At 48.0% G+C, this 23,946-nt stretch overlaps 1 protein-coding gene across 17 annotated transcripts in view; it reads left to right on the top strand.

The window, feature by feature from the left end:
* The window catches only part of SHROOM2 (shroom family member 2), a 294,895-nt gene that overhangs the window by 258,689 nt on the left and 12,260 nt on the right, over positions 1 to 23,946 (top strand). For all 17 annotated transcript variants that reach the window (XM_049872260.1, XM_049872259.1, XM_049872266.1 and 14 more), the window contains 3 exons: positions 16,911 to 17,567; positions 20,782 to 21,333; positions 23,282 to 23,453. In XM_049872260.1, coding sequence (XP_049728217.1) covers positions 16,911 to 17,567; positions 20,782 to 21,333; positions 23,282 to 23,453 — 1,381 coding nt within the window. The remainder of the gene's footprint in view (positions 1 to 16,910; positions 17,568 to 20,781; positions 21,334 to 23,281; positions 23,454 to 23,946) is intronic.

Raw genomic sequence — 23,946 nt, 5'->3', positions numbered from 1 at the left:
TTTTTTTTTTTTTTAATAATATTGTGTTTTCGGTGAAGGTTTACATAGCAGTTTAGGTTCCCATTCAACAGTTTCCACACAAGTTGTTCAGTGACATTGGTTACATTCTTCACAACGTGTGAACATTTTCGCTGTTTCCACCCTGGTTGTTCTATTTCCATTCATCTAGTCTCCCTGCCCCACTTCCATTTAAGAATGAATTCTTATCATGCATTTTAAGTTGTTCAGTTTATAAATATTAGGAATGCCTCCTTTTGGCAGGAAGCGTCATGAAATATTTCATCAGCCCCCAGCACTCCTTGGGTGCGTGTGATGGGTGCAGCGTTGCGTGGCACGGCGAGGATTAGGGATATGGAGATAGCACGAGGTGGGATGGTGCGCTCTTAGTGACAGGAGCCTTGACCTGGTGAAACAGTATGTGAAAAAAAGTAGTGGGAAGGATGTGGACTCGGGAGTCCAAGACGCAGAGACAAATCCTCGTCCTGCATCTCAGTGTGATTACATCAGACCAACCAAACTCGCTAACCTCGCCTGCCTTCAAGATGGGGATAGCAAGAGTCACATTTCCTCCAGGCCTGCTTAAATGCTTAGTGGATCTAGCATCGATGTGTCCAGCACAGTGCCTACGATCAAGTTAAACCAACCAATTGCCGTCAAGTCAACTGCAACTCACGGCAAACCCATGTGTGTCAGAGTAGAAATGTGCTCCACAGAGTTTTCAGTGCCTGATTTTTTGGAATTAGATAGCCAGGCCTTTCTTCTGAGGTACGTCTGGTTGGACTCGAACCTCCAACCTTTCGGTTAGCAGCTGAGCATAGTAAACATTTGCGCCACCAGGGACTCCTAGGATTAAGTAGCTGTGTTTTAAAGAAGTGTGTGTGAGGGGGGATCAAGTAGGTGTGGTTTTTTTTTTTGTTGTTTGTTTTAAAGTCACCGTAACCGAAATAGCAGTAATAAAGGGGATATTACAAGGTAGCACCGGATTTTTTGTTAAATGAGCAAGAGCCGGGAAAAATTGCTGTGAATTTAGAAGAGGTTGCTAGAAGCAGGTTGGAAAAAGAAAATCCGGCCTGTGGCTAAGGGCAGGACGTGAAAGGGTCAGACATTCTGTGTGCGGGGAGGGTGCTTCCCATGGGGAGGGAGAGGCCTTGGGGCTGCACGGGAGTGGAGGTGGTGCCCAGGGACTTTAAATACGGCCATTGTGAAAGGGACCCATTGTGAAAGGGACGACTTGAGTAAGTCAGGGTCAGCCCCCTGACCCTTTGTCTTCTTCCCTGAGTGCCTTGTACACAGTAAAGTTCCGGAAACTCTTGGTTGGTTGGTTGATGGATGACATTCCTAATGAGTGTGTAATAACCCCAGGCATATAGATAGATGTCAAATGGGCTATTGAATTTTTTCTTTTCTTCATTGTTCCTCTGATTTTATTGTGATTGTGGAGTTGAATCACGTACTGTACACATTGTCTGGTTATCTAGCAGTAGAGTTAAATGGATAAAGCTGCAGAAAATGAGTGCACTGCTTTGCTTTTCCGTATTATCTCCTTTTAAATGATGAAAAGAAAGACACCCAAGCCTTTTGGGGTTTAGAAAGATCACCCTTTTGGGGGTTCAGCTTTGAAGTCCCAGAAGTGTGGCTGAGGTCAGGCGTTCCTTATGAAATGACATAAAACATGACCGGAGCCTTCAGTCTCCGAGGTTTCAGTTGATGGGCTTGTGGGAGCTTGTCAGTCGGAAGGCATAGGCACAGACAGGCAGCTGGTGGTGGTGGAGTCGTTGGGATCCCGGGCTGCAGCAGCTGTGTCTGTGCCCCCAAAGCACATTCGCAGGCTGGGTGAGCTGCGCACCCCCGAGTCCGAGGGACACAGGCAGAGACTGGGTAAGAGACGACTGTGCTCATTCCTGGGGCATCGGGGATGCATGCCCTGCATGTTTTCTAGGGGTTTATCTTCAGGCTCTTTTCTCCTGGCTCTGGGGACAGGTTGCCTGACAACCCCCAATGCAGTGGGTGAGGTACAGGCGTGCCCGTGGGGTGATTATTCTGGCCGTGGGTGGCAGGTCCTGCAAGCCGGGTGCTGACTCCACTGGAACTCTGCATGCATTCACGTATGTGGGTCACGTGTGCATGGATGTACATGCAATTCCTGCAGCTTTTGTTTGCATAGTTGGCTGACAGCACAGCAGAGCTGGAAGGCAGACAGCGCCTCAGCCCGCATTCTGGGCTGGGAGCCGCAGTGCTGGCCCCCTCACCTGGTGTGACTGGTGGCCCTGGACGGGGGTGGGGGGTGGGGGGTGCGGCTCCCCGTGGAGTCTGCAGACCCTGCTTCTCTGCAGACTGACCACCGAGGCATCACGTGCAGACCTGCCTGCTTGTCCTCCCCTTTCCCTTCTCAGTAGCAGTAAGAAGCAGGCACTTTGTCTAGCGAAGCACTGAATGTGGACATTGAAAGGAAACGGTGAGTCAGCTCCATCCGAATGAGAAAGGCGAGGAAATCAGGTGTGCATGTTTAGTCATGAAGAATGCGCTCCGGGTGAATTCAGGCATAGCCCCCTAATCGCAACGGGAAGATTTAAATGCAGAAAATGGAACCTCTGCCGTTCTTAGCATCTTCCAATTTGATTTGTCTGTCTGGTGTCAGCAGTTGTGACAGTTTAGAAGCATGCCATTTCTTCACGGTTTTTCTGCTTAGGCTTTCCTTGCCTTGTATATTGTGATAAAACGAACAGATGATTATTTTTGGCCTATTTCTAAATGACGGAAATGTCTTTTTTGGGTTACCAAATGATGCTTCTTTTTTGTGTGTGGGGAGGATGCCTTTTTCACAGGGAAATTGCTGCATGTGTGCGTGTACACACACTCATGCATGCAGTCACACATCCTAAGCCACACACATACCCACATGTACTCACACACACATGCATTCACACACACACTCACACACACAAATTGGGTCTGCCTTTCGTGGCTCACAGGAGTACGAGGCGTTTTGAAATGCATGTTCAGCGGTCATGCTGGTTGCAAGGTAAAAAAGGAAAAGCCGTCTGGGGAAACGTTCTCAGATATCCACCTGCAGGATTTTCGTTAAACAGCCTGCTGCCTTCCATAGAGTCTTAAGATTTATGAAGTGAATGAATGAAAAATAACATGTTAAGATTTCACGGAAGGTAAGCGAGGATTTGGAATAGATTAGTTGAGTGGTAGGCGTATCTCTTTGCCTTGAACACAGAACTTCAGAGGGCGTATTCTACCAACGGTTTAGGTGACTTTGTTGCAGGAAAGTATTCCAGAGGTAGGAGAAAGGGGGACACGTCTGTGCTTTCTTTTATCATGCATAGTGGAAGAAACATTTTGTTTTTCCCTGTTCTCTCTCACCTGCATGCGTGTGTGTGTACACACACACTTTTTAAGGAAAAATTTACAGGGGGAGCCTCATTCATAGAGGCATGAGCAAAACACACATCAAATATTGAAAGAAGTCCTAGGAAACCATCCGTGCTGGTGTTCACCGTGGGTGCCGCATACGCGCCTGGGGCCCACTGGGGTGACAGATGACCCTGGCGTGTACACTTGCTGCTGCTTGCTGTGGGTGGACTGGCTGCTCCCCCAAAACCTGCCTTTGATTTTGCAGGTTGGGGAAGCTGACTTTATGTGGCTTTTAGGAAGCGTTTCCTTCACTGTCTTTTCCTCTTATGTGCACTAAGGAGTACTTAAGGTTCGGGTGGGGAAGCAGGACAACCAAGAGCTAGCGTGTTGTTCACGCCACTGATCAGCCCACCTCTCCCTGGTGTGGATACTTGTGGTCTCTACTGGCTTGCCTAGAGCAGGCTAGATAGATAAGGCATTCCTGGGTGGGGGGGGGTTCTGTACCACCTGGAATGTCTCAAGGAATCCTAGGATTACTGAAGTACTCACTTTTAAAAAATATTTGCAGAAACCTTCACTAAAAACACAATAAAATATTATTTAAAAAAATTTGCAGATCTCTTTTCCTGAAATTCCTTAGAGTGCATGAGACTTTTTTGCATACACATCTTGGGCTTCATAACATGGGCATGGTATTCATTTTACAAGTAAGGAACACGATTGCAGTATTACTGATTGTTAATCTGGTGGGTGTCTGCCCACCCATACCACCCCTGATCCCAAAGGCCCTAAAGTTAAGCATGGTATAGGGCTTGAACGTAGATCCGGTTCAAGAGGTTCGCTTTATTAATGTTCGCATCTGCTATCCGGTGCTTTTACAAAGACAGGGGCAGGAATTTGGGTTGGGTTTCCAGTAGGATGCGGTAGAAGGAACCACTCACCAGGGTGAGGGGTGGGGGCTGTTTTAGGCTGGGTTCTCTAGAGAAGCAAAACCAGTGAAGGGTATAGAGAGAGAGAGAGAGAGGTAGACAGATGTGTAGAGAGAGAGATTTATCTCAAGGAAATGGCTCACGTTGTTGTACAGGCTGGCAAGTTCAAGCCCGTGGGTCAGGTGTCAGGCTGGAGGCTTCTTCTGACTCACATAGCCACAGGGGCTGACAAACCCAAGATTGGCAGGTTAGATGGTAGGCTGCTGGCTCACGGGCTACACAGGCTGATGAATCCCAAGGTCGACAGGCAGGATAGCAGACTGCTGGCTTGAGTCCTAAGAACCAGAGGTTCTTCATGAGCCAGATGCAGGATCCAGAGCAAGTGAGCAAACTTTGCCAGAAAATCCATATGTATATTGGATGCAGGCCACACCCTGAGGAAACTCCTCTTACAACTGAGTGACTGATCATATCAGATCGCATCATGGAGGATGACTACATCACTACATAACTGCCAAACTACATCATTACATAACTGTCAAACTACTGAGAATCATGGCCTAGCCAGGTCGACACATACCCTTGACCACTACAGGGGCATTGTGCCGTAAGCCTGCCTTGTGCGACTTTCAAATAGCCTAGGCTTTCTCCCTCAAATAAGGACGTGGATGACATTATTTGTCAGAATGTGGATTACATTATTTTTATATTACTTCTATGTTATTATTAACAAAGCAGTAATAATTACCTTAATTTCCTTTCATCTGTAATATTTCTGATTCTTAAGAAGAAAAGCCAGGAACTTCAGTTCCTCTTAAAATCTTACGTCTAGCTCCCATCGGCTGATTTGAGGCTGTGTGGTTTTGTACGCTTGCCATCAACATTCATATGGGTGAAACACAGATGTGCATATGACAGACATACACACACACACATAATATTTTGGATACCCATTTACAAATATAATTAGCTTTTGTTGACAGGCTGAATTTCCTGCCTACTGCTCTTTGTTGATGCAGGGGCAGTGTCTTTGACAGTTAAACCCACTTAAGTCTTCGGGAGCAAAGACCAGTGAAGCCAGTTGCTAACAAATGAGGTTCTCTTGGGTATAACTTTCATAAAATTTGTTTTCGTATTTTGTTTAAAAAAAAAAAAACCTAGCTAGTGGGCCCTTAAGCATATTTGAAGGCCATGAAAGGTAGAGTAACTAGAAATGCTGGGAGATAGTTAACATATATATATACACACACACACACACACACACCCTTCATCTGTAAAATAGGTAGTTTTATATAATAATAAAGCAGAAGCTTTCATGGACAATAAATATTTGAAGTTTGTTGGGTAATAATCCATTTCTAAACGTGATTCAGCCACGGCTTTAGAACCAGTTTGGAACTGTTCAGTAATTGCTGATGTAAACAAGGGTAGCATATACGTGTTGCCTAGCAACCTAATTTGTTGCCTGTTGGATTTTGACCCCAGTGGGAAACCCTGGTGGCGTAGTGGTGCTACGGCTGCTAACCAAAGGGTTGGCAGTTCGAATATGCCAGGCACTCCTTGGAAACTCTATGGGGCAGTTCTAATCTGTACTATAGGGTCACTGTGAGTCGGAATCGATTCGACTGCACTGGGTTCTGGGTTTAGGAAAGAAACAGCAGTGTTCTGTTCAAAGATGGCAGCCAGCTTCACCACTTTGAATGTGTGTCGCTCTCCACAGTGCAGCCAATAATCTAATCTCTTGCATCAGGCTTCTGAATCTTTGAGGATCCATGCAGGAGACTGGATTATTGGCAGGCCTGTGGAGAGCGGCACACATTCAGAGCAGTGCGGTTGGCCGCCATCTTTGAGTAGAGCACTGCTGTTTGTTTCCTGTTGTTGTCGTTGTTAGGTGCCGTCGAGTCTGTTCCGACTCATAGCGACTCTACGTACAACAGAACGAAACACTGCCCAGTCCTACGCCACCTTCACAATCGTTTTACTTGAGCCCACTGTTGGAGCCACTGTGTCAGTTCATCTTACTGAGGATCTTCCTCTTTTTTTTTTGCTGACCCTCAGCTTTACCAAGTATGATGTTCTTCTCCATGGACTTGTCCCTCCAGATAATATGTCCAAAGTACAGGAGATATAGTCTCGCCATCCTTGCATCTAAGGAACATTCTAGTTGTACTTCTTCCAGGACAGGTTTGTTCATTCTTTTAGCGTCCATGGTATATTCAATATTTTTCGCCAGCACTAGGTTTGTTCCCTACTTCAGTCAGAATCTAGTCAACATGTATGCGGCCTTCATTTACATTGGTAATTACCAGACTGTTTGTAACCAGTTTGAAAGCCCTGAGTTCAGTTAAGTAACAATAAATAAATTATAAATAAGCAATAAATAATCTGTGATGTGGTATTTTCAGAATTTTGAGTCACATGCAATTATGATAGAAGGATGACTGAATCAAATGATTTTCTCTTAATTTATGGTGATGACATGCAGTTCTAACTATATTTAAATATATTTCACAACAAGGTTGCCCAAATTGCCACATAAATATATCCAAACATCTATCCAAAAAGCCACATAAATTGATCCATATTTTATAATTTTGACCTTTGTTTTCGAGTCAGGATTTATACTAATCTGGTGTTACAACTTCCCAGGCTGTAATATACAATTTTTATAATATTTTTCTTTTTTTAAATTTGCTTCCTAAATTATGTTTCTGTTAAAAATATGTGGAAGTTCTGCTTCAAATTCTTTAAAAATCCAGACTTACTGAACCTGTTGAGACTGGAGCACACCCTGAGACTACCATTCTGAGAAACTCTTTAAAACTTGAACTGAAGCTAGCCCCTGAGGTCACCTGGTAGCTAAATAACAAATTGGCTCACAAAATGAAAACTATTACCCATGAATACTGTGGACCTTTAAAAATTCCTCTATATGAGACCAAATGGGCAACAATTACTTTAAAACAAAGAAGAGAAGGTAAAGGGACAGGGATGCTAGATTAATGGAAACCGAACAACCAGAATAGAAATATTGAGAATGTTCACACATTGTGAAGAGTGAAGAAGGTAGGTGGTGTTACAAACAACTTGTGTAGAAATTGTTGAATGGGAGCCTAAAGTGCTATGTAAACCTTCACTGAAAACATAATGAAATATTATTTAAAAAAAAAAAGTAAAACAAACAAAAAAAATGGACATTCTGGAAAGCAGAATGAAATAACTAAACATCACCCTTAATATTACCACCCAGATATACCACTGTGCAACACTGAAGTATATCTTTTTCAAAATCTTTTTTCATGGTAAATACACATTTTTATACAGATGAGATTGTGCTATACATATTGTACGTAAACTGCCTTTTTTTAAACTCACGTGACATTCAGAGATACGGCTGTATGTAGAGATACTGTGGATATTTAGGTTAATTCCCAACCTTTCACGGTTATAAATAAAACTGCAGTGAACATCCTTTTGAATTTCTGTTGTCAATTTGATCACATGGATAATGCAGGCATTGTTTTCTAATTGTGCATCTTTTCTTTTCAAAGATGACTTAGGGGATAGTTTTAGTTCAAGGTTTAAAGATTTCCTCAGGGTTAATTTTTTTTAATAATATTAGAGTTGTCTTAGTTATCTAGTGCTGTTATAACAAATACCACAAGTGGATGGCTTCGACAAACAGAAATTCTCTCACAGCTTAGGAGGCTAGAAGTAGGAAAGCAGTGTGCCTAGAGGAAGGCTCTAGAAGAAGGCTTTCTTTCTCTCTCCTCTGTGAGGAAAGGTCCTCATCAATCTTCCCCTGGGTCTATGAGGTTCTCAGCTCAGGGATCCCAGATTGAAAGGACACGCTCTGCTCCTGGCTTCTCTTTCTTGGTGGTAGTATGTCTCCCTGCTCTGCTTGCTTCTCTTTCTTTTTATCTCTTGTATGATAAAAGGTGTGACTCAAGCAAGGGTGATGCATTCCCTCCGAATCCTGAACAAACATAACCTAATCCTGCCTCGTTAACATAATGGATAGCTCACTCCCAAATGGGACCATAACCACAGGCATAGAGGCTAGGATTTACAAGACATCACAAAATGGAGGATAATTACATCAGATCACAAAAATGGAAGGCAACCACACAATACTGGGAATCATGGCCTAGCCAAGTTGACACATATTTTTGGGGGACACAATTCAATTCATGACAGGGGTCATCTGGCCTCAGTAGTTCCAAAAAGTCTAGATTCCATGAGAATTTGAAATTCCACCCCCCCTCCCCCAAAATTCTGTGTTTTGATAAGCGAAAAAGTGACTTCATTTTTCACTTGAACTTTTCTTGTGGATTTGCTGGCCATTTGCATTTTTTCTTTTGGGAGTTACTATTCAGATCTCAAGTTCCTTTTCCTGCTGAGGGTGGGGCCTTTTTTTTTTTTTTTTTTTTTTGAGCACTGTCGTTTATGCTGCAAATATTTCCCGCCAGTATGTGTGGTGTGCTTCTCAAACGTGGATGCGTGGTTAGGGTTATGTCTTTTGGACGTCTAGGTGTCTTTGTTGTCCTGTAGTTGCCCCTGCAGCTGGAGGGTTAGCACAGCCAGTTTCATGTTCCGGTGGCTCCTGGCAGTTGTGTATGCCGTGGTTACTGCTTGCGCTGCGCAGTGTAACGACCAGTGGCTTTGTTGCCACAAATTCCACGTGAGGTGTAGATATAGTCTCTAGTGTATTGCAAAGACCGTTAAGGAAGAAAAGAAGTCGGGGGTTTCAGATTAGTGTCTAGTGGAGTGTTGTGGAGTCACTGGGTGACACAAATAGCTAACTCACTCAGCAGCTAACTGAAAGATTGGATGTTCAAGGGTACCCAGAGGCACCTTGGAAGAAAGCCCTGGCGATCTCCTTCCCCAAAACCTGCCACTGAAAACCCTATGGAGCGTAGTTCTACTCTGACACTCCTAGGGTCACCAGGAGTTGAATCAATGACAACTGTGTTTTTTTTGTTTGTTTGTTTTGCGGGGAGGGGTGGGGAGGTTGCAGCGAGAATACCAAGCGTGAGAAATGAATGTCTAAATCTAGCTTTGATCTGGCAGGTCAGGCAAGCTCCGGGGCTTGGGCGTCGTCATCTGTAAGATGGCCGTGCTGGTACTCTGTCATGCTTGCCCTCTGCAGATGCTAAGTTGGTAATATAATTAGTCATCCCTGTTGAAGAACTAAGACGTGCCCAGCTTCCCGATATCCCCAGCTCATTGTACCTCCGTTTTTGCTCTGGTTGACAGGAAACTCACAGTTCTGTTTGAGACACATCATAGTAACTTCATTCATCTGAGTGTCTGCTCCTTCATGTTTTTTTTTTTAATTGTGCTTTAAGTGAAAGTTTACAAATCAAATCAGTCTCTCATACAAAAATTTATATATACCTTGTTATGTACTCCTAATTGCTCTCCCCCTAATAAGACAGCCCTCTCCGTCCCTCCACTCTCTCTTTTCATGTCCATTCAGGCAGCCTCTGACCTCCTCTGCCCTCTCATCTCACCTCCAGACAGGAGCTGCCTACATAGTCTCATGTGTCTACTTGAGCCAAGAAGCTCACTCTTCACCAGTATCATTTTCTGTCCCATAAAAAAAACCCATAGTCCAGGCCAATTCCTGTCTGAAGAGTTGGCTTTGGGAATGGTTCAAGTCTTGGGCTAACAGAAGGTCTGGGGGCCATGACCACCGGGATCCTTCCAGTCTCAGTCAGACCATTAAGTCTGGTCTTATGAGAATTTGGGGTCTGCATCCCACTGCTGTCCTGCTCCCTCAGGGGTTCTCTGTGGTGTTTCCTGTCAGGGCAGTCATTGGTTGTAGCCGGGCACCATCTAGTTCTTCTGGTCTCAGGATGATGGAGTCTCTGGTTCGTGTGGCCCTTTCTGTCTCTTGGGCTCATAACGTTCACATGCTTTTCCTTGCTCATACCTTTCCACTTTTGGTTTCTATTTTCTCTGCATATGACGTTTTATGTTCATTTCAATGCTTGTGGTTTTGGTTTTCCTTTGGGAAGCACTGCAAAGCATTTGATTATTCGGGGCTTAAATATATTTCAATAAAACAAATTGGGGCCATGTAACTCTAGTTATAAACACACCCTAAAGAGTAAAGGGTTTCTCAGTAACAAGTTAATATTTTCATTATGGTTGTCCTTTTATGGAAGACTTCAGTTACTTCAGATTGCCCTTAAGCGGCAAGTAAGCCTCATTGAAAGGAATCCTGGTAGTGCAACGGTGAAGTGCTGGCTCCAAACTAAAAGGTTGGTAGTTCGAACCCGCCCATCTGTGGGAGAAGAAAGGATTATATTTGTCAACAGGTGTAAAAATGCTTCCTGAGGAAGGTTGCATTTAATTTGGATCTTCAAGAACAGAACCGACTTAGGAGGGGGAATTCCAAAGAGTGTGCATCAAAGCAGAGATGGGGGAACATGGGTGTGCACAGGCAGGGCCAGCTTTTAGTCAAAGTGTGTGGTGTGGGAGTGGACACCAGAGGCAGCGTGATTGGGGAGGAAGAGAAAACCAGGTACCGTGGCACTGACTCTGACTCATGGCCACCCCGTGTGTGTCAGAGTCGAATTGCACTCCACAGGGTTTCAGTGGCTGATTTTTCAGGAGTAGGTCGCCAGGCCTTTTCCAAGGCGCCGCTGGTTGGATTCGAACCTCCAACCTTTTGGTTAGCAGCTGAGCACATTAACCGTTGGCACCACCTAGGGGCTCCCAACGGGGTGAGCCTAAAAGATCCAAGCAGGCATTCTGACCTTCATTTGGTGGTGGGTGTGTGGGCAGGCCGGAAGATTCAGGGCCAGAGGAGTAAGCAGAGCTGTACTTGCCATGCTGACTTTGTGTCCCTGTGCCCGGGACGATAGTGTGTGCATGTGTGTGAAACGAAACGAATGGAGGAGAAGGAGGACTGGATACGGCCGTGGTAGGTCAACACCACACGGAACGCTTCAGCACTTGGTGGAAAAGTTATCGCCACGTGGCTTTGCTTTCAGAAAACTTAGCTTGTGAACGTGGTCAGTGGACTAACCCTCCTATTTGTAGAAATGGGGTGTTTCCCTGTTGTACGTCGAGCATGATTTGATTTGTAGTTCTGAAGAACTCTCATCCCTTAACACCTGCTGCGTAAAGTTGGGCTTCCTTACAGACAAAAACAGGCTGTAATTCACAAGAGTTTCAACTGGGGTCTCGTCCATCTTTGCCCTCACCTCTAGGGCTGGTTCTGCTGCTGAAATGTATCACGTGTGAGCTTCGCTCTTTTTCTTTGGCCGCCATCTTTCTGCGTATGCCTAGAAAAATCTTTGGATTGAGGGGTGGGGAATTACTGTGCCTTCTCCTTTTCTTTCTCCTTCTGTAAACACTGCTCACCCAGTGAGCTGGACCGAGAACCATTTTCTAAGCTCCATCTGTTACCCTGCCTGGGAGCAGAGGCAGCTTGTCATCAGCTGGTGGTGGTCAGCTCAGACTTTGCTAAGACTTCAAAGTATTTTTAAAAAATATTTTGTTGTGTTTTTGGTAAAAATATTCATAGCAGAACACACTCCCATTCAGCAGTTTCTACACACAGTGTTCAGTGACATTGATTACATTCATCTCATTGTGTCAACATTGTCATTACTTGTGTTCTAGTTGTTTCACTCTCGTTGCATTAGATTCACTGTCCCCCAACCTTCTCATCTATGCTTTTGAGTACCTGTTGTCTATTTGGTCTCATATACATAATTTTTTTTAAAGAGCACAGACCTCGAGGGCAACGTTCTTTATTTTTGTGAGCTAAACTGTTATTTAGTTTAAAGGTGAGTTCAGGGGATAATTTCACTTCAAGATTTAAAGAGTATGTCAGGGTGGTGATCTCAGGGATTCCTCCAGCTTCAGTGGGTCCGGTAAGTCTGGATTCTTTAAGAATTTCAAGTTCTGGTCCACATTTTTCTCCTTTTCTATCTTCAAACTAAAGAGACCTGGTGGCACAGTGACTAAAGCGCTCGGCTGCTAACTAAAAGGTCGGCGGTTTAAACCCAACAGATGTTCCATGGGAGAAAGCTGTGGCAGTCTGCTTCTGTAAAGATCACAGCTTTGGAAACCCTATATGGGGCAGTTCTACTCTATCGTAGAGGGTCGCTATGTGTCAGAATCTACTCGACGAACACGGGTTTTTATCTTCCATCCATTTTTTCAATGCATTGGATTTTGCAGATAAAAACCATGTTCATAACAAAACAGAATGTAGAACATGATCGTTTTTATGAATAAAGTAAGGTGAGTAGTTGAACATTTTATTGGGTGCCTTCATAGAATCGCAGAAAAATGTATAATCCATCATGCAGAAGAAGAGTGATACATACATAAAAATTATTTAAAAATGGACTATAGGCATAGGTATAAGAGCCCAAACAGTAAAGTTTCTAGAAGAAAACACAGGAGAAATCGTTGTGGCCTTGGGTTAGGCCAAGAGCATTTAGATAGGACACAAAAAGCCGTAAAGAAAAAAAAAAAAAAGGTAAATTTGATTTCATCAGAATTAGAAAGTTTGCGGATTGAAAGGCAACTGTTAAGAAAATAACAAGTCAAGCCACAGTTGGGAGAAGTCATTTATAAATTATTGATAACATGTATCAAAAATCTTGTACCCAGAATATATCAAGAACTCTCAATACTCAATAAGAAGAAGACAACTAATAAAAAATGGACAAAAGTTTTAGCAGGTACTTTGCAGAAAAAGCTAGACAATTGACACACAAGCTCATTGAAAGATGCCCAACATCGTGGGTCCTTGGGGAAATGCCAGTCAGCCACAATGAGATACTGCTACGCACACGTCCACTAACTAGCAAAGCAAAAATGGAAAAGACCACCAAGACCAAGTGTGGGCAAAGGTATGGAGCAACTGGAACCCTCATACACTCTTGGTGGGAATGAACAATAGTGCAGGTACTTTACTGAACAGTTTTAATAGAGAAACGATTTCTTAAAAAAGTAAATCGCATACTGAATATTGTTGTTGGGTGCCATTAAGTCAATTGGACTTACAGTGACCCCATGTGACAGAGTAGAACTGCCCCATAGGGTTTCCACGGAGTGGCTGGTGGATTCAAACTGCTGACCTTTTGGTTAGCAGCCGAGCACTTAACCACCGAACCACCAGGGCTCCAGTAAAGCGTAGCTAATAAAAATTACACAACCTAGATGCTCTTAAAATTATTATTGAGGCATATGAAGATGTCTGCCACGATAAGATAGTATTTATCACAGCCCTGTTTTTCCCCCATTTAATCTGAAGGAATATGGTGATTTAAAAAGAAAAAAAGTCAGCCAGCATGCTGTAATCCGTAGGATGGCGGAGTGCAGGATGATGAGAGAGGGCAGGGCAGGGTGTGGGGCTGGACCTGCATGATAAGGAGCCAGCTGTACAGAAGATTGGGGGGCCGGGAAGAGAACACCGAGACCCAGTCCAGTGAGGGACTCCAGAAATAAACCACCACCTCCCAGACATGGGAACCGGGTGTTGAGAGGTGGGGCTGACTGGTGCTCAGTGTCCCCACACCAAGGTCAGAAACGTCGATTTGAGTAATGATGCTGAAGGGATTCTTTCCTTGTATAGTAGAAGGGCTCCCTGGGGGTGCATGTGGTTCACACGCTGCGCTGCTAAGCAAAGGGTTGGAGGTTCAAGTCCACTCAGAGGTGCCTTGAAAGAAAGGCCTGGCTATCTACTTCTGAAAAACCAGCCACTGAAACCTTATGGAGCACATGTCTAGCCTAACACACATGGGGGTGCCATGAGTCGGAGCCGACTCAGCAGCCGGTGGTTTCTGTCCTGTCGTGGTGTCTGTGAACCTCTGAGCAGCTTTTAGTCCAGTTTTCCACTGTAGGTTGGTTGGCTGCAGTCCTGGCTCAGGCCTGTCCATTCCCCGTCCCTTCAGCAGAGCCCGTGAGTGTCCACCTGGGCAGGTGGCCAAGGGTGCCTCTGCACCCTGGAGCTGCCCGTGGAGTAGTCTGGCAGCTCTCTCCTTGGTGACATGCAGTTAGCATGTTTACCTGCCAGTGAACAGCCACCGCGGCTGGAATATCAATGACCGAATGCTGGAATGCAGGGGCCTTTCCAATTTCCCTTTGTGTGATGTCACTGACCTCCCCGGGAGCTTGTGCAAGGACCCAGGGCAAACCCAGCCGCGCTGCCCCCATGCTTTCCCCGGCAGACTCCTCGCGCCTGCCGGTTTTCTATCCCTGCGTTTGCTGTCACCGTTTACTTTATCCTTAAAAGTACAAAAAAGGGTTATATACACGGATACACTGGCATATCTGCACATATTCACAACATACACACAGACAACACACTCCTCTACACACATACACAACACACACGTATACAGTATACACACACAACAGAGACACGTCTGCACACATACACATTCACAACATCCACATACACAGTGTGCACTCATACAGAACACAGCCTGCACACACACAGAACACAGACACACATCTACACATCCACAGCAAGACACATCTGCACACATACACAGCACACGCACGTATACAGCATCCACACATACACAGTCTGCACACATACAACAGACAACCTGCACAGCATGCACACACACATCACTCAGACACACATTGACACATGCACAGCAAGACACATCTGCACACATACACAGCACATGCACGTATACAGCATACACACATACACCACACACACACAGTGTGCACACAATTCTCAGCATCCGCGTACACAGTGTGCACACATATACAACAGACAGCGTGCACACACATCACACAGACACACATCGACACATACACAGCAAGACACATCTGCACACATACACAGCACACGCACGTATACAGCATACACCCAGACAGCATGCACATACCACACAGACACACATCGACACATACACAGCACACGCACGTATACAGCATATACACAGACAACCTGCACAGCATGCACACACGTATCACACAGACACATCGATACATACACAGCAAGAGACATCTGCACACATACGTAGCACACTCACGTATATAGCATACACACGTACACAACACACACACAATGTGCACACGTTCTCAATATCCACGTGTACAGTGTGCACGCATACAACACAGACACACCTACACAGTGTGCACACACACCACACAGACAGATCTACACATACACACAGCACAGACACATCTACACACAGATACCATACAGGCACACGTACCCACACGTACACTCATTATTGACATTATTGGCTAGTAGTCACTTAACCATTTGCACTGCTCAGGGGCTCCAAACAGTGACATAGCCACTGCCCTTCCAGGCTCCCCTGCAGTGAACCTCTGTGAACAGGTATCCCTGCGTGGAACAGGGAGGCAGGGACGTCGTAGACAGGTCCAGTCAAAGCCACAGCAGTGGGAATGCTGAGCATATGTCGCGGTTAGCAGGTGGCATGCTCATGTTCCCGTGAGAGGCCAGCGAGGCAGGTACTGAGACAAGGGTACACCGAGAATAAAGAGCGCGGTTGTCCGATACTCTAGAAAGACACATTGCCTCCCAGTGGCCTCAGCCAATCCTTAGTGCCGGGGTTCTTTTGTGTGCTTCTTCAGTAACTGGAAGGTACCCCTTTAGTAAGACAGAGAGGAGAGTGTCCCCTGGCCACATGAGGAGCCGGGACCCAGGCTTCTGTGTGCTGGGTGTCACCTGGCCTGCTGGCAAACAGCTTACATCTTCTCTCCGCCCTTGGTCTCTACCTCCTGGGCCTCTGTTTGCTGAGAAGTGGATGACTCAACTGTCACCTTGAAGGAAACAGCCTGTCTGAGCCCCATTTTATCTGGGTGGGCAGAAGCGGGGTGTCTGCAAAGGCATTGCAGGTGACTGCATGGCAGGTGTGGCAATCGTTGGCCCAGAAGCTTTAGCTAAGACACATGTAAACATGCCAATGAACACGCGTGTCTATGAGTTGTCGGCACATGGTGTAGGTACGTGCATATGAACATGTACGTGGTATGCGTAACGGGGGGAGAAAGGGAGAGATCAGGGCACCGCCACAGCTCTGAATATAGCAACATGTGACAACTTTCACATATTTGTTTCTGAAATTGCTGTGTAACCTTTTGTTTTTTTTGCAAAAAAAAATAGTTTGTGTGTACACGTATGTATATCTATATCTGGTGTGTGTGTATCTTAATGCCTTGTATTCAGTTGATTTCCTATGTAGTATGTAGCCCAACGTCGTCTGACGTGCGTTTAGATACCTTCCCTTGTGTTGGGAGTTGCAGCGGGGAGAGGTGTGGGAAAATGTACAGGGATTTAATAACTTAAAGTGGTTTAAGGGGATTTTCAGGTCACCTTGCTGGAGCCTGGAGTCCCTGGGTGGTACAGATGCTGCTAACCAAGAGGTTAGAGGTTCAAGTCCACCCAGAGGTACCTGGAAGAAATGCCTGGTGATGTAGTTCCAAAAAAATCATCCATTGAAAGCCCTGTGGAGCACATTTGTACTCTGCACACGTGAGGTCGCCACGAGTTGGAGCTGACCCCACGGCATCTGGTTTCCTAACTGGTTGCTGGGACTGGGAATGTGGGGGTGAGCTGTGAATTGGAATCGTTTGCTAATGTTCTCATCTTTCCTGCAGACCAGCCAGTGTGCAGCGTTGGGGAGATAGTCCAGGAGGAGGTGGGGACCCACCGCACCCACGGACACAGGGCCAGTCTCCACTCTCTGCGGGCAGCGCCCACCCACAAGAAGCCTCGGAGCTGCCCCAGAAAGCCCGGTGCCGAGCGGGGACGCTGCCTCGTGATTATCGATACTCAGAGGAGGACAGCCCGGCAGACTTGCTCCCACTGCTCTGCTCAGGACCCCCGGCCCCGAGCGCCTCCTCGTCCCTGCCTGGGCGAGGTGGGGACGCCTGGGTGGTGAGCGCTGTACCCCTCACCAAGCGGCCGGCCCCACAGAGGCCCCCGCCGCCCAAGCGCGAGCCCCGGAGGGCCAGGGGGCTGGACAGTGCAGCCGTGGGAGCTGTTCCTACTGAGGCCCCGCCAGCTGCCCCCCTGGACGTGTGTGTGAGCCGACTGTCTGTCTCCCAGAGCCCACCTGCCGTCGCCCGGCCCCATGACGCCCCGCCGGCCACCCCCAGTGAGCATGACCACCAGCATGTGAATGAGGACCCGCCCAAACCTGGGCACCCACAGAGAGCCACCATGGAGACCTCCCGCTCCCCTTCCCCGCAGTTTGCGCCACAGAAGCTAACTGACAAGCCCCCCCTGCTCATCCAGGATGAGAGCTCAACAAGGTAGTGTCCTGGACCCAGAGCCCCACACCTTCCTCCATTTATGGAGCCTCCTTGCACAGGAGGCGGCTCCTAGGCCACTGTATGTTTTCAGTGGATGGTTCTGGGGTCATTTTTGGTGGACTCCTCGCTTCCGCTCAAAACATTTAGTTTTAAAGGCAGTTCCGGTGCATAACCACAGTGGGAAAACCATAACTATCATCATCGAAATTTTAGTGAATTGGGGAGAGCCCACCTTCACAGGAAACAGGAGGGATGTAAAGTCAGTGACAGCGTCCCCCCTCCCCCTCCATCCCAGCTGTCCCTTTCTAGGTGCTTCTGCAGACTGTTGTTGTTAGCTGCTGTGAGTTGGTCCCATGCCATTCCCATGATCACTTGGGATCAGACTGTTGTGAGCCATAGGGTTTTCACTGGCTGATTTTTAGAAGCAGATCGCCAGGCCTTTCTTCCTAGTCTTAGTCTGGAAGCTCTGCTGAAACCTGTTCAGCATCACAGCAACACACAAGCCTCCCCGGACAGATGGGTGGTGGCTGTGGATGAGGTGCATCAGCCAGGAATTGAACCTGGGTCTCCCTCCCACCTGGAAGATGCGAGTCCTACCACTGAGCCACCACTGCTCCATCTGCAGATCCAGAGGGCGCTTTTGCTAAGCATTTGCCATATTTGTACTCAGAATCAGGCTTAACCTAAGCACTAGACGCTGAGGTGAAAGTGGTGATTGCCATGACGTCCAGTGTTTCCACGTTGCCTCTTTTTCAGATCTTTTGAAGTTACAAAGCTAAGCTGGCATACACCTTTTTTTCTGGTGGGAGAAAACCAGTCCCATTCCATGGTGCCATTGTCACAAGTTCAGGCATGGTTTGACCTTGGCCTGAAGATGTTGATCAGTGTCAACAGGCTGAGTCTGCATACCAGGACACTGGTGGTTTGGCTTCTTCCATATAAAAACACCAACTTCCCAAGTGCCCGTGAATTGTTGAAAAAGGGGGAGAGTGGCCTAGGAAACTCTATAGGGCAGTTCTCTACCCTATAGAGGACATCGGGTTTTTTTTCTTTTTCTTTTTGGGTAATCTTTACGGAAGCCAACTGCCACATCTTTCTCTGGTGGCGTCACCGGTGTGTTTGAACCATCTACCTTTCGGTTTGCAGCCGAGTGTTTGATCTCTGTGCCACCATGCCTCCTTTAGGAGGAAGGGAAGAAAAGACAACATAATTTCCTTTTATCCTGAGGACCACACTGTTAGAAACAGGCGAGAACCATACTACATCCCCAGCCACCAGTTTAAGGAGAAAAGCAACACTGAATTGGGGGCACAATAGCTTTCCTTGTGCTGAGTGAAATCAGGTCCATAGTGTAATGTCGTATGAGTAGCTTCAGCTCAATGACTTAGACAAAAGTCCTGATTTTTGGTTTTGCAAATTTTGCCTAGTCTTTTTTTCCCCCTGTCCTATGCATGCAGGAGCCCTGGTGGTGCAGTGGTTAAGAGCTACAGCTGCTAACCAAAATGTCAGCAGTTCAGATCTACCAGCCATTCCTGGAAATCCTATGAGGCAGTTCTCTGCCCTGTAAGGTCGCTATGAGTCGAAATCAACAGCAATGGGGTTGGGTTTTTTGTTTTTTTTGTATACTTTGGGCGTACGTGCCTGGGCAGCAGCAGACTGCTGTGTTTATTAGATATGACTTTTAACAATATTTTAAAATGATCTGGTCCTGGTGGAACTCGCTGGCATACTCCCTGCCCCCGACATGTGTGGCTGAAAACACTGGGGCCTCAGTTGTCACAGACAGAACACTTCGTAGACCAGGCACTTTCTCTGCCCTCTCCTCTTCCTCCTCCCTGTCTCCCCTGCTCCTTTCACAGAGAGGCTTTAAAAAAAGGAAATATGTTCTTCCTGAGCCACTTGAAATGACACAAAGCCACTGTGTTCCCTGTTTGCTGCTGGGATCCTTATCTCACTGGTATGAAAAGACTGTATGAAGGTGAAGTGGACATGCACTGGAGGGTTGGCAGTTGGAGTGATGGGCTGGAAGGTGGGGTGGAGGGCTGGGAGTCAGAGTAGAGAGCTTGGGAGGTGAATGGAAGATGAGTGGAGGGCCGGGAGGTGGATGGGAGGTGAGTGGAGGGCCGGGAGGTGAGTGGAGGTCTGGGAGGTGGATGGAAGGTGAATGGAGGGTTGGGAGGTAGATGGTATGTGAGTAGAGGACTAGGAGGTAGATGGAAGGTGAGTGGAGGGCTGGAAGGTGGATGGTAGGAGAGTGGAGGGCTGGGTGGTGGGGTGTTGGGCTGGGAGGTAGAGTGGAGGGCTGGGAGGTGGATGGAAGGTGAATAGAGGGTTGCGTGGTGGATGGGAGGTGAGTGGAGGGCTGGGAGGTGGATGGAAGGTGAGTGGAGGGTTGCGTGGTGGATGGGAGGTGAGTGGAGGGCTGGGAGGTAGACGGGCGGTGAATGGAGGGTTGTATGGTGGATGGGAGGTAGGGTGGGGGCTGTGAGGTGGATGAAAGGTGAGTGGAGGGTTGTGTGGTGCATGGGAGGTAGGGTGGAGGGCTGGGAATTGGATGCGAGGTGAGTGGAGGGCTGGGAAGTGGATGGGAGGTGAGTAGAGGGTTGTGTGGTGGATGGGAGGTGAGTCGAGGGCTGGGAGCTGGATGGAAGGTGGACTCCTGGTTGAGGGCAAGATGCGGGATGCACAGGAGCCTGTGAGCGAGCTTTGATGCGGGCTTGGCGGGGGCGGGGGGAGCGGGTGGAGCTCAGCATCAGGTGAAGATAGTCCCAGTCCTTATAGAAGAGGTCGTGTCCGGTGCCCTGAGAATGTGCCCAGCATCTGCAGGCCAGCACCGGCTGTGCTCCGAGGGGCACTGACATAAGACACAACAATTCTGTGAAGACTGCTCATCAATTGCAGATTTGAGAAAATCAAACAGTTGTCACACGCTGGCCACATGACCCCACAAGGCATCGTCAGAACCCATGGTGGCGGGGAATACTGTGCACCGGTGGGAAGGTCCCTGGGCGGCTGATGACAGGAAACCGAGTTAGGGGTGCAGGGAATGTGCGAAGCCTGTCCGGGCACATGCGATGGATTGTGGCTACCCCCCCAGCTCCGGCTCTGGGGGTCTTTGAGCCAGGTTTTCCCTGCTGGGAGGGGAGGGAGGGCAGCAGCCTGCGGAGTGCTGGCCAGGGCACGCTTTGCCTTCTGACAGTTCTGCTCTTTGTAGAATTGAGCGGGTGATGGAGAACAACACGACAGTGAAGATGGTGCCCATCAAGATCGTGCACTCAGAGAGCCAGCCCGAGAAAGAGAGCCGCCAGGGCCTGGCCCAGCCTGCCGAGCCGCCCACCCTGCCCAGCGGGCTGGAGCGCGACCAGATCAAGACGCTGAGCACGTCAGAGCAGTCCTATTCCCGCTTCTGCGTGTACACTCGGCAGGGCGCCGAGTCTGGGGAGCCGCCCCGAGCCCGGCCGGCCGAGCCCGAGCCCCCTGGCACCCAGGTGCCCCCCACCAAGGAGAGCTGTGCCTCCCCTGGGGGGCTCAGCTACATGAAGGCCAAAGAGAAGACAGCAGAGGACCTTAAGTCTGAGGAGCTGGCCCGTGAGATCGTGGGGAAGGACCGGTCCCTGGCTGACGTCCTGGACCCCAGTGTGAAGATGAAGACCACCATGGACCTGATGGGGGGCATTTTCCCCAAGGACGAGCAACTCCTGGAGGAGGCCCAGCAGCGGAGAAAGCTGCTCCCCAAAGGCCCCTCCCCGCGGACAATGGAGGACAAGTGAGTAACGCTGTCCCCAGTTGGGGCGTTTGACCCTTGTGATTCCGCCTGCTGTCTCGTAGGCAGAAATGGGGTGGTGGCAAGTAGCAAGGGCTCTCCTGCTTCCAGGGTTGCTTTGGAGTGGATGGATTTTCAGGGGGCCTGCCGTGATGCTTAGCCCTTTTTGGCTTGATTGTGATGCCTCAAGAGAGAAGTTAAAGGCACCCTGGCTGGTGTTATCCCTGGATGCAATTACCTGGGGACCTGGGAAGGGCATGAAAATACCCACTACAGCCCACCCCCCAGCCCCCAGCTTTCCTGGCTTGAGGCATTTGACCTAGAGTAATGCTCACAGGTTTCCTTTCTGTAAGACAGTGGGTTGTCAGCTGGGGGCAATTGTGCGTGTACACGTGGCAGGGCGCCGAGTCCGGGGAGCCGCCCGAACCCCGGGCAGCCAAGCCTGAGCCCCCCGGCGCCCAGGTGCCCCCACCAAGGAGAGCTGTGCCTTTTGGGGATGTTTGGCGATGACCTGGCTGTCAGAACTTGGGATGAGGGGGGCATGCTGCTGGCATCTAATGAGCAGAATCCAGGGGTGCTGTAAAACATCCTATAATGCACAGGGCAGCCCCCACCACAAAGAATGATCTGGTCCCAAATGTCAGTCGTGTCGAGGTGGACTTGTTGTTAGTTGGCGTCAAGTTGTTGCTGACTCATGGCAACCCCATGTGTGCAGGGTAGAACCGCGTTTCGTGGGATTTTCAAGGCTGTGACCTTTCAGAAACAGATTGCCAGGCCTTCCTTCTGAGGCACCTCTGGGTTGGTTCAAACCTTCAACCATTTGCCTAATAGTTGAGCACTGAATCACCTGCGGCAGCCAGGGACTCCTCCAAGGTGGAGAAATCCCATCATCAGAGGAGTAAAGGCTCAGGTTGAATATGTTGTTGGTAGGTGCCGTCGAGTCAGTTCCTACTCATAGTAATCCTATAGGACAGGGTAGAACTGCCCCATAGGGTTTCCAAGGAGTGGCTGGTGGATTCAAACTGCTGACCTTTTGATTAGCAGCCGAGCTAGAGAGTTGTTGACTTTTTTATGTATACACGAGTGACTAAATTAATTTTTCTTAGTTTTGTAAATAGCACTTTGATGCCTTTCTCATTGAGCAATTTGACCCCAAAAGTGCACGTGGTTCCATCTCTCCTGTTGGACATCGTCACTCTACACCCCATTGGCAGCAGGTCGGAGAGCCAAAGAGATGCAGCAGAAAAAGGGAAATGGGACAAAACAGACCAAAGCGACAGGGACAAGTGGCAGCCGGCAGAAAGGCGTGAGGGAACCATAATTGGGATGTGGGTCCCGTTTGTATTGTTACACACATGCCGTCACCGTGGACTCGAGCCCCGGTGAAGATAGCCTGCACCCTTGCCTCCACAGTGGAGAGTTCTAGACACACCTGCTCAGTTCAGTGCTTTGCCCTTTTTTAAAACTGCATTCCCTAGACTTTATCCATTTACTAATCTTGGAAGAGCCTGCATTTTGGTTATTAGTGCTAATTTGATAGTGATCTAACATGTTGTTGTTAGCTGCCATCGAGTCAGGGCCAACTCACGGCAACCCTGTGTGTTAGAGTAGAGCTGTGCTCCGTGGGGTTTTAAGGCTGTGACCTTTTGGAAGCAGATCGTCAGGCCTTTCTTCTGAGGAACCCTTAGATAGGTTTGAACTGCCAACCTTTTGGCCAGTCATCAAGAGCTTGATTGTTGTTGCCACCCAGGGACTGCTTAGACTTTATCCATTTGTCAAGGCCTTTGGAGTTCTAACCTGGTCACCTCTTTTTTTCCCCTCTTACTATTCTGTCTCCCTGGCTGGTGTTCTTGTTTTAGAGCTACCACTGATTTGTCACACCTGGGGGCAGGGGCCGTGGGGCACGGCCACACACGCTGTCAGCGATTCACGTTCTGACGTTCCCCTCCAGGAAAGAGGAGCCGAGTGTGGCAACGGCCATGTCCCTGGCCACCAGCTCCACGTACTACAGCACATCGGCCCCTAAGGCGGAGCTGCTAATCAAGATGAAGGATCTGAAGGAGCAGCAGGATGCCCAGGAGGACTCAGGGAGTGACCTGGACCATGACCTGTCGGTGAAGAAGGTAGGCCTGCAGCTAGAGCCGTCACCTCAGCCTGCGGGACAGTAGGCGGCGTCAGCTCCACCGTTTGTACCCCAGCTCTGAGCCCCGGCCAGATATCTGAGATGCCCTTGTGTTCGGTTTCTACAGAACAATGAAATTTGGGGCAACATCATTAAGCCCGTTGTGGTTAAGTGTTTGGTTCCTATCTTGGACCTGTCTACGGGGTCCAGTGTCCAGTTATCTAAATCGGCATCATTCTATTTAAGTTTAGCTGGGGTGTCCCTTCTACACCAATAAAAACTGAGTGGACTTCATTATATCAGCCAGTCACATATCCTTCCCTGAATATCAAGTCCAGGTATCTTGGGTAACCAACAGTAGATCCAAAAGTGCTTTGTAAACCAAAACGTATCATTTTTTCAGCTCCAAAAATTTGCCTGGGTACATGGGCATAGAGAAAAGTAGGCAAGACAGAATACAACTTTTCTCTGAGGGAGCTTATGTTCTCATGGGA

The sequence above is a fragment of the Elephas maximus genome, chromosome X, assembly GCF_024166365.1.
Source record: "Elephas maximus indicus isolate mEleMax1 chromosome X, mEleMax1 primary haplotype, whole genome shotgun sequence".
Taxonomy (NCBI): domain Eukaryota; kingdom Metazoa; phylum Chordata; class Mammalia; order Proboscidea; family Elephantidae; genus Elephas; species Elephas maximus.
The sequence above is the reverse complement of the archived record's forward strand: the minus strand, read 5'-3'. Positions and strand labels throughout refer to the sequence as shown.